At 35.3% G+C, this 10,559-nt stretch overlaps 1 protein-coding gene across 2 annotated transcripts in view; it reads left to right on the top strand.

Moving 5' to 3' along the window:
• PLGRKT (plasminogen receptor with a C-terminal lysine) overlaps nucleotides 1-9,256 on the top strand; it is a 58,328-nt gene extending 49,072 nt beyond the window's left edge. For both annotated transcript variants that reach the window (XM_003782898.3, XM_012813102.2), the window contains exons 4-6: nucleotides 5,667-5,797; nucleotides 6,379-6,488; nucleotides 8,859-9,256. In XM_003782898.3, the coding sequence (XP_003782946.1) occupies nucleotides 5,667-5,797; nucleotides 6,379-6,488; nucleotides 8,859-8,980 (363 nt within the window). In that variant the 3' untranslated portion in view covers nucleotides 8,981-9,256. The remainder of the gene's footprint in view (nucleotides 1-5,666; nucleotides 5,798-6,378; nucleotides 6,489-8,858) is intronic.
• Nucleotides 9,257-10,559: the final 1,303 nt, after the last annotated feature.

Genomic DNA, 10,559 nt, shown 5'->3' on the forward strand with positions numbered 1-10,559 from the left:
CCTCTGCCTCCCAAGTAGCTGGGACCACTGGCGCCCACCACAATGCCCGGCTATTTTTTGGTTGCAGCCATCATTGTTGTTTGGTGGGTCCGGGCAGGGGATTCGAACCCGCCACCTTAGGTATATGTGGCTGGCACCTTAGCCGGTTGAGCTATAGGCGCCGAGCCATGAAGTCTTCTTTATAAAGTCTTTTCCCAGTCCAATATCATCAAGAGTTCTGCCCACAGTTTCTTCTAAGATTTTAATCATTTCATGTCTTAGATTTAAATCTTTATTAATCTTGACTCAATTTTCATAAGTGGTAAATGTGTGGGTCCAGTTTCAGTCTTTTACATGTGGTTATCCAATTCTCTCAGCACCGTTTGTTGAATAGGGAATCTTTTCCTCCACCGTATGCTTTTGTTTGGTTTATCAAAGATCAGATGTCAGTAAGAGACTGGTTTCATCTCTTAGTTTTCTATTCTGTTCCATATGTCTATATGTCTATTCTTATGCCAATACCATACTGTTTTGATCACTGTGGACTTATAACCTGAAGCCTGGTAGAGTGATGCCTTTGGCTTTATTTTTATTACTAGGAATTGCCTTGGCCATATGAGTTTCTTTCTGGTTCCCTACAAAATAAAGTATTGTTTTTTCCAGTTTTTCAAAATATGATGTTAGTATTTTAATGGGGATTGCAAAGAATCTGTAGATTGCTTTGGGTAGAATAGACATATTAACCGTGTTCATTCTTCCCAGCCAAGAGCATGGTATGTTCTTCCATTTGTTAATGTCTTCTGATATTTCTTTTCTTAGAGTTTCATAATTCTCTTTGTAGAGAGTATACCTCTTTTGTTAGGTATATTCCTAAGTATTTCATTTTTTTTAAAGCTATTGTGAAGGGAATTGTGTCCTTGATTTGCTTCTGAATTTGGCTGATATTGGCATATACAAAGGCTACTGATCTATGGATACTGATTTTATACCCTGAGATGTTAATGTATTTCTTGATCACTTCTGGGAGTTTTGTGGTTGAGTCTCTGGGTTTTCTAAGTGTAAGATTGTATCATCAGCAAAGAGTGAGAGTTTGACCTCTTCTGCCCCCATTTCGATGCCCTTTATATCCTTTTCTTATTTGATTACATTAGCTAGAACTTGTAGAACTATGTTGAATAGTAGTGGTGAGAGTGGAAATCCTTGTCTGGTTCCAGTACTGAGTGGAAACCTTTTCAGTTTTATTCTATTCGATATGATGTTAGCTGTGGGTTTGTCATAGATGGCTTCATTGAGCTTCAGAAATGTGCCACCTATGCACATTTTCTTTAGTGTTCTTATTAGAAAAGAATGCTGAATTTTATCAAATGTTTTCTTCTGCATCTATTGAGAGGATCATATGATCTTTATTTTTGCTTCTATTGATATAGTAAATAACATTTATGGATTTGCATGACCATAAATTGGATGAAGCCTACTTGGTTGTGATATATAATTTTTTAAATGTGTAGCTACAATCTATTAGCTAAGATTTTTTGAGTATTTTTGCATCTACATTCATTAGTGAAATTGTTCTGTAGTTCTCCCTTTCAGTTGGGTCCTTTCCTGGTCTTGGTATCAGAGTGATGTTTGCTTCACAGAATGTGTTGGGGGAAGTTTCCTTCCTTTTCGATGTTTTGGAATAGGTTCTGCAGTATAGGCACAAGAAAGAGTTTTTGTTGTTTCTTCAATTGCAGTGCTTGATATTGGTCTGTTCAAGAGCTCTATTTCTTTCTATGTAAGTCTAGGGACATGGTGTAATTCCAGCTATTGGTCCATTTCCTCCACATTGTCAAATTTCTGGGCATGAAGTTTTTTGCAGTAGTCAGAAACAATCTCTTGTATCTCTGTGGTATTGGTTGTTATTTCCTCCTTTACATTTCTGATTAAGGGTATTAGAGATTTTACTTTTCTGTTTTTAGTTATCTGCTCAAAACTTTATTGATTTTATTCATCTTTTCAAAGAACTAATGTTTTGTTTCCTTAATTTTCTGAATGATTCTTTTGTTTTCAATTTCACTTATTTCTGATTTAATTTTGTTTATTTGTTTTCTTGGCTAGATTTGTGATTGGTTTGCTCTTTCTTTTTCATTTCCTTGAGAAGATTCATTATGTTTTTCCCTTTCTGTTTTTTGGATGTAGGCATCTAAAGTAATAAATATTCCTTTTAGGAGTGCTTTTGCCATATCCCACAGGTATTGGTGGCTTGTGTCTTCATTGTTGTTATTTTCAAGTTAATGATTTCCTCCTTTTTCTGTTTCTTAACTTTCCAACTGTCATTCAGCATAAGATTGTTTAGTTTCAGGCCTTTCTGTGGGGATGAAAATTTTTTTGGAGTTGAATTCAACCTTTATTTCCTTGTGGTCTGAAAAGATATAAGGTATAATTTTAATTCTTTTGATTTGGTTGAGATTTGGTTTTTGTCCTAAGGTATCTATTTTGTAGAATGTTCTGTGGACTGATGAGAAGTATGTATATTCCTTAGCATTGGGATGATGAGTCCTGTATATGTCTCTTAAGCCCAATTGTTCTCGGGTTGCATTTAAGTCCCTTGTATCTTTGTTTAGTTTCTGTTTAAAGTATCTGTCCAACTGTGTAAGGGGTGTTAAAGTACCCAGGTACTTTACTTTGCTGGTGGTCCATTGCAGTGGTCTCTGTGGAGGATAATCTAAGTATTTCCTGTAGAGCTGGTCTTGTGGCAAATATTCTAAATGTTTGCATATCAGTAAAAGATTTGATTTCTCCATCAATTTTAAAGTTTAGCTTTGCAGGATATAGAATTCTGGGGTGAAAATTGCTTTGTTTAAGAAGGTTAATGATAGATGACCTTTCTCTTCTGGCTTGAAAAGTTTCAGCTGAGAAGTCTGCTGTCATCCTGATGGTTCTGCCCTATAGGTCAATTGGCATTTACTCTGGTTGCTTTCAAAATTTTCTCTTTTCCCTTGACTTTGGACAGGTTCATGACAATATGTCTTGGAGATGCTCTGTTTGAGTTGAGATGACTCAGAATTCATTATCCCTCTAATGCAGTGGTTCTCAACCGTCCTAATGCCATGATGTATTCTCATTGTTACAAAGGGGTCACAACCTACAGGTTGAGAACTGCTGCTCTAATGGGAATGTGTCAGGATCTTTGGTGATACTTGGGAAATTTTCATTTATAATATCCTTCAGTAGGGTTTCCCTTCCTTTGAGGCATTTTTCTTCCTCTTCTAGGATACCTATAATTCATATGTATGAACATTTCATGAAGTCCCATACTCTAAGTGAATGTTCTGATTTTTTTTCTTTTCTTTTTTGCCTCTTTAATTGCCTCTGTTAGCTCAAGAAATTTATCCTGTACCTCTGAGATTCTTTCTTCTTTATGATCTAATCTGTTATTGATACTTTCTACTGCATCTTTAAGTTCCTTGATTAACTCCTTCCATTCCTTAAGCTCTACTATATCCTTTCTATATTCTTCATATCTTTCATTCCTTATTTGGTTCTGGTTTTGGACTTCATTTTGGTTATTTTCCACTTTTTCACAATTTCCTACATTGTTTTTACCATCTGTATTTTAAATTCCCTTTCTGTCATTTCCATTATTTCTTTATAGGTGAAATACTATGTAGTAGGTCCCTTGGTGGGGTGCTTGCTGTGTTCTGGGTTTTCATGTTGCTAGGATTTTTCTTTTGGTTCATCCTCATGAGTGTTTTTTTCTAGTCCACTTCCTTCTCCTACTTTTTCCTTTCACTTCCTCCTTCTCTTTAAATTACCTTGTCTCTGTGCTTAGGTGTCAACATTTTGTTTTGGAATGGGGCCAAAAGGAAAAGAGTAAAGAGCAAGAAGGGAGAAAAGAAAAAGGAGAAAGAGTAAAAGGAAAGGTTGACCAAAAGAAGAGAAAAAGAACAGAAAGAGAGAGATGGGGGTAATAGTGGTACTCAGCAGGGTGCTTTGACCCACTCCTGCAATTCTTAGCATCTGAGGTCTGGAATGGGTGGGGACCTTCAGGTAAGGAGCTCCTTATCAGCCTGAACAAAAACAAGACCCTGCCTCCTCCAAATAGAGAAAGAGGGAGAGAAACAAACAAACAAACAAACAAACAAAACTAAACAGCAGTATGGTGCAATGGAGACCTACTAGTAGAGTTCTTCCAAAGGCCAATGCTAGATAAGGGAATCAAGGACTCCTTGAGCCAGGCCAGTGCTGTCCCAGGCTCTATCCCATGAATGGAATACAGATTGACAAAGACTAAGACAGATCAGAAAAAATATATAAGTATATAAAGAAATTAAAAATAAAATTGTGTAAGGTTTTTTAAAAAGTGTACTTATTGGTTGTTATTTGAGAAATTTTATGAGAATGATAAGAAAAGTAGAAAAATCTTTACAAAAATAAAGAGAGGAGAGAAATGAAAAGGAAAGAAGAAATAAAAAGGATAGAAAAATCATAGCAAAATTAGAGCTCTTATTATTGAAGAAAGTAAAAATGGAAAGATAAAAATAAATGAAAACAGAACACGACAAAACAAACAACAACCAAAAAGAAAGAAAGCAAGAAAGAAAATCCTAAGGAAAAAATATTGGAGAAAAAGAATAAAGGAACAGAAAAACTGTACCAAAAATGGAGCTGTTACTATTGAAGAAACAAACAATGAAAAGTTAAAAATACAAAAACAAAACAAATAAACAATCAAAAACAAAAAACCTATAGGGGAAACACTGAAAAAGAAAAGGAAAAAAAATACATATAGCAATATAGTGCCTGGAGAAAAGGCGATGTTCTTGGGGTAGGAGATACTAATCAATATGGTGCTGATACAGGTGTAAAAGATGGAGGCTGGTTGCTGAAGTGACCCAGTCCCCATTTCCTGATTGATTTGCCCTCAATCTCTGTGGGGTTGGGAACCTGAAGCTTTAGTCAGCCTACTTAGGAGACACACCTCAACCTTTCCAATCAGCGCCCCTTGGGCGCAAAATGTCTTTCCCAGAAAAGCCAGTTTTGCTTAAGTCTCTCAAAGGTGGCTGCCTAGCTCAGAAGGCATGCCAGAACCATCCTGGCACTAGGTAGGACCCAGTAGGCTGTTCCTTCTGGGCATCTCTTCACAATGGGGGTGCCCTGTTAGCAGCTGAAGTACGAGAGCTCCACTGTGCCCAATGAATGGCTCAATCCTGGCAACTTAGCACTGTTTAAGATCACTCACTCACCCTACCTCTCTCAAGGTAACTCTGACAAGTACACAGAAGTACACAGGTCCAAAAAAAAATGCTAGACTGGCCTTCTTTGTCTGAAACCTGCTGCTGAATTCAGCAGTGGCCTCTGTCAGCATGCAAGCACCCACCTTCTGTGCCAAGTTTCCACTGCTCCCAACTTCTTCATTGGAGTCTTCATTCCTGGAGTCTCTCACCACCTCTTTTCTCCCCTCAAGGATGCCACCAGGCAGGGCACATCATTCAGAGATGGCTGTAGTCCTTTCTCCCAGTCTCAACCACCAGCGGCTGCAAAACAGATGTCTGTAGACACCTCTTGAGTTTTTTTCTTTACTTTTTTTTTTTTTAAGATGAATTAAAGCAGTGAAGAATGAAAACCCAGTGGAAGAACAGATTACTAGCGCTTTGTTCAGATTGAAAAGATGAGTAACCATACTTTGTCTTTTGTTTTGTCTTCAGCTGGAAAGGCAACTAATGATGCAGAATGAAATGAGGGAAAGACAAATGGCCATGCAAATTGCTTGGTCTCGGGAATTCCTCAAATATTTTGGAACGTTTTTTGGCGTTACAGCCATCTCTTTAACAGCTGGGTATGTTTACTATTAACTTTCCAATTTTCTTAAATAATTTACTTCTTTTATCTTTTCCATTACCATAATATTATTAAGCTATCCAAGGTAGGGCTTTGGTCTAAATAGTGTATATGTAAAATAACCTCTTGTGGCTTAGTCCTTGGGGGTAATGCTGCAGAAGCAGGATGGTAATAGTTAATTCTGCCTTTAGTTTCTTAGATTTCTTCTGTCCTTTTCCCCACTTTGTAAGTTAGAGAGAGGACTGACTTGACACCAAGGTAGAAGGTGTCTACAAGTTCAGCTCCATAATTATCCCTAAATGGTAGACACTAATCCTTACCTATTTAAAAACAAGGAATCTGAACTTCAAAGTCAAATAAAGTTGAGGAAGTCATAGACCTTGGTCTTGAGAAGAGTAGAATCTGGAGAGGGATCCTGGGTAAGGAAATCTTATTTCTTTTGAGTCTTTCTAGAAGACTCAAATGAACTAAAGAACTTCTGAAATGGATAATATTCTTCCAAAATGCAGGTGCTTTTTTTCTATAAATATATGTGTTTACAGGTTATTTATTGATATTGTTTTTTTCCCCTTGAAACAGAGCAATAAAAAGTAAAAAGCCAGCCCTCCTCATCCCTATTGTTCCATTAAGCTTTATTTTCACCTACCAGTATGACTTGGGCTATGGAACCCTTCTACAAAGAATGAAAAGTAAGTCTTTGATAAATGAGAGTTTCCATTTCCTGACTTATTTTCTGGTTCAGTGATCTCCTACTTAGGACCGTATGGTCCTTCTGATTGAATCTCCAGTGACCAATGGGAGCCACTTCATACCAGCTCACAAGAACCAGTTAAGTTCTGGGGTATTGTGTCAGCTGGTTGTTAAACACTGTCATTTAATTTATTAAAATTTAAATTATATAAATTTTTATTAATAAGTTATAATAAATAATATTAAATTGTTAAAAACAAAGAAATACTCAGAACTCATCTGTTTCTAATTATTTGCTATTATCCATACACTTAGGTCATTTACCAATTGAATCGGTATAATAAAAATGCTGATGTAATATACAGACACAAAAAACTGCAACTATACTCTGACTTTAGTGACATCCCTTTGGTAGCCTGAATGAAGTTGGCCATGGTAGAAGTTTATATACAATGGAAATCTGCAGTTGCCAAATCAAGGCTTGACTTCTTGTCTTGTTGACTGCCTAGACCAGAGGCTGGCAAACTATGATCTGTGAGCCAGCTACCTGTTTTTGAAAATAAAGTTTTATTTGAATATATCTGTGCCAATACATGTATGTATTATTTATGGTTGCTTTTCCATTACCACAACAGAGTTGAGTCACTGAAACAGAAACATGAGCACAGGAGCATATAATATTTACTGTCTGGTCCTTTAAGAAAATTTGCCAGCCTATGATCTAGACTTAAAAAAAACTGATGAAGAAAATGCTAGTAATTCAGATTAAGTTTTAAAATATGTTTTTTCTATAGCCATTATATTGTGACTAACATAAAAAATTGGGGAAATATTCTTCCAGTATTTAAGAACTATTCTTTGATTCAGCAAAGAAGTTGCTCACATTATTTCAAGTGAGTAAAGTTCTAGCATATGTCATCATTATTTCATTTTTGTCCTGTTCATTAACATAAATGAAAACACCAACCATTGTCCAGGAATTAAACTTTCTTATCAACTACAATATAAATTGGCTATGGTTTCGTGAGTTCTACAAAAATCATTGAAAGCATTTAGTAAGAATCAATTTGCTCCATGGAAGTTGTGATTAAGAGTATTGTACATTTTATTATGGTATTTAAGTAAAATTTATTATAAACTTATATACATAATAATCTTATGTCCTCCTCCCCCCCCACAGAGAGCTGATTGTTAAATATTAACTAGCATACTGCTACTCTCAAAGAATACTATCTTTTATTATTGTCCTAGATGGCCAGAGATGATGTTACTACCACAGAAGTTTTTTCTGTGGAAATTTTTCATAAAACAAGCAAACAAACAAAACTCTCTCAAAAACTTTAAATCCATCAGAAAACTTACCACAGTACAAAGTTTAGGTTATCATGTTTTGCCTTTTAATAGTGATAACCCCAAAATATACAATCCCTGTTTGGCTGAATTTATCATCAGCCATTCTGTAAACATGTACTGAGAACTTACCACCTGGAAAGCACGCTCACACAGTAAATGTCTGTCATCAAATTATATGTAATTTTATAATGATTTTATTTTTTATTTAAGAATAAAGCAAAAGAAGATATTTGCAGATGATAAATGCTCTTATAATTTAAAAATTGTAGCCTGATCTTGTAGGTTTGGAGTACAATTAATAGTGCATTAAAAGAGGTACTTACAGTTGCCCTTTATTCCTAAGTCAGGTTTATAAAATGTAAACAATATGTATTTCAATACAATTTAGAAAATTGTTAATTAGTCTCCAACAATGAAAACTGACAAATGTTATTGGGCCCAAGAAATTACTGCAGTATGTTGTTGCTGTTTGAAAGAGAAATTATTTATAAAAATGTGTATGTGTGTATGAATACAGACTAAAGAACAATATTATTTTGGATATTTACAAGTATATAAGGTCAAAGATTGGCTTTTCTGAAAAGTTAGAATTTTCAAGTAAAGTTTATTTTCTTTCTTGTGACTTATGATATAGTAAAGGAAACAGAAAACACTATCTGTGATTCTCTACCCCAAGACCCTCCAAACACAATTAATACTAATTATCCTGACTCTGGTTCAAGGAAAAAAAAATACTTAGTGTTCTTCCTCTTTCATATTTCAAAATCCTATATTTTTGTTAAGAAAAGTATCTAGTATCTGATTTGTCTATGAGTTCCCAGAATTAATCACTGTGTATCCTTTAGGAGGTGTATTACTTCTCCTGAGCAAAGTTGGTGAAATGTTGACTGTGAGACTTGGGGACATAACTCTTATAATGTTACAGTTTGTCTCTGGAATATAGCAATCAGAAAGCTAGAATAACGAAATTTTGATGACTCCTTTTTCACCTTGTATATTTCTGTACTTTATTTAAGGTGAAGCTGAGGATGTACTGGAAACAGAAAAGAATAAGTTGGAGCTGCCAAGAGGAATGATCACTTTTGAAAGTCTTGAAAAAGCCAGAAGGGAGCAGAGTAAATTCTTCATAGAGAAATGAAATAATGTTTACCCACCAAATCTCTAAGCACAAAAAGATTGGCTTGAATCATGGTTTTTACAATTTTCTAATCACTCAAAATTTTGATACAATGGATTTTATTTTAAAATATTAAAATGCAAGATGAGTTTTGTTGAGCTATTTTAAAATAAAATTTGTAACATTAAACACAAAATCATGGAGGTACTCTAAATAACTTTCATATTTCCTACATATGTGTGAAATACCTAAGTGTAAAATTAATAAATTATGTTTATTTGAAGTCCTAGAAGCAAATTTCAAGCTGCTCTCATTTCTCTGTTGAATATACTTTCCACATCACATTCCATTTCCACATATTCTTCTATTCTTTTTATTTGTTAGTTGTGTCCTGTCCCTACATGACAGAAAACAATCAATATTAATGACTAACATTTGACTATACTTGCTATGACTGGCACTGTATAATATGTTTTGTACATATTCTTGTAATCACCTGAACAATTTTATGAGGCAGGAATCATTTTATAAATGAAGAAACTGAGGCACAGAAAGAATGTTTTATTACTTACCCAAAGCCATATTTGGCCACATCTTGGATTTGAACCTAGATAGTTTGTCTCCAGTGTCTATACCCTAAAAAGCCTTGACAAGGTTAGGCATTATCTTAATATTCACTGAATAGCTGTAAAAGAGAAAAGGTAATAACATCCAAATAATGGCTCAGCATTATTGCTAGAGAGGTGGGTGGGAAGGAGAATTGAGTAGATGCTCACCTTTTTCCTTAGTCTCACTGGGACACCTATTTTAAAAATACTCTTATTTATACCTATTCCTCCAGATGCAAACCCTACATATAATATTATAATTTTCATTCCAAAGATATTTATTGATACACAGTATTTGCCAGACACTGTTGGATAGAGTGTAGGTACATAAGTGAATACACAGACAAGACCCTGCATCATGGGCAGAAGAATATGTTCTAGTGAAGGATGGGAGAATTGGGGAAGACACAAATAAATATGGAGATAAATAAAGATCATTTTTAATGAGGACAAATGCTTTTGTGGAAATGAAACAGGATAAGAGAATGGGAAGATAAGGTAGTGCTATTTTAGAGCTGAGATTGAGTGACTGATTCTCTGTAGAGGTGACATTTGAGCTGAGACCTGAATGATGATGAATGAGCAAGCCTTTTGACAAACAGGGTTATGGGGATAGGGAAGGAATCTCTAGGAATAGGAATAGCCATAGGAAAGAGTCTGAGATGTGTGGTCAAAGAATAGAGAAAAGTTTAGAGAGAATAGTGGGAGATTAAATCTGAAGGTGGGAATAAGCATAAATATAATAGGGACCCTGCTGTCAAGGAGCTGATAACATACAGACATGTGGATTCGATATGATTTTAGTTGTTGAGAACCTTGGGCCAAGTCTGGAAGGATGCATAGAAGTTGTCCGTGTAGGCAAAGAATTGAAGAGGAAAGTTTCAGTCAGAAGAATTGGTTTACAAAGAGAAGACCATGCATACCAAATCCAAGTAGTTGTTGCAGGTCATTCAGTTTGGGGTAAGGAGCTCCTTATGTGGGGGACTTTTAAA

Source organism: Otolemur garnettii, unplaced genomic scaffold (genome assembly GCF_000181295.1).
Source record: "Otolemur garnettii isolate 467f Iridium unplaced genomic scaffold, OtoGar3 scaffold00006, whole genome shotgun sequence".
Lineage (NCBI taxonomy): Eukaryota > Metazoa > Chordata > Mammalia > Primates > Galagidae > Otolemur > Otolemur garnettii.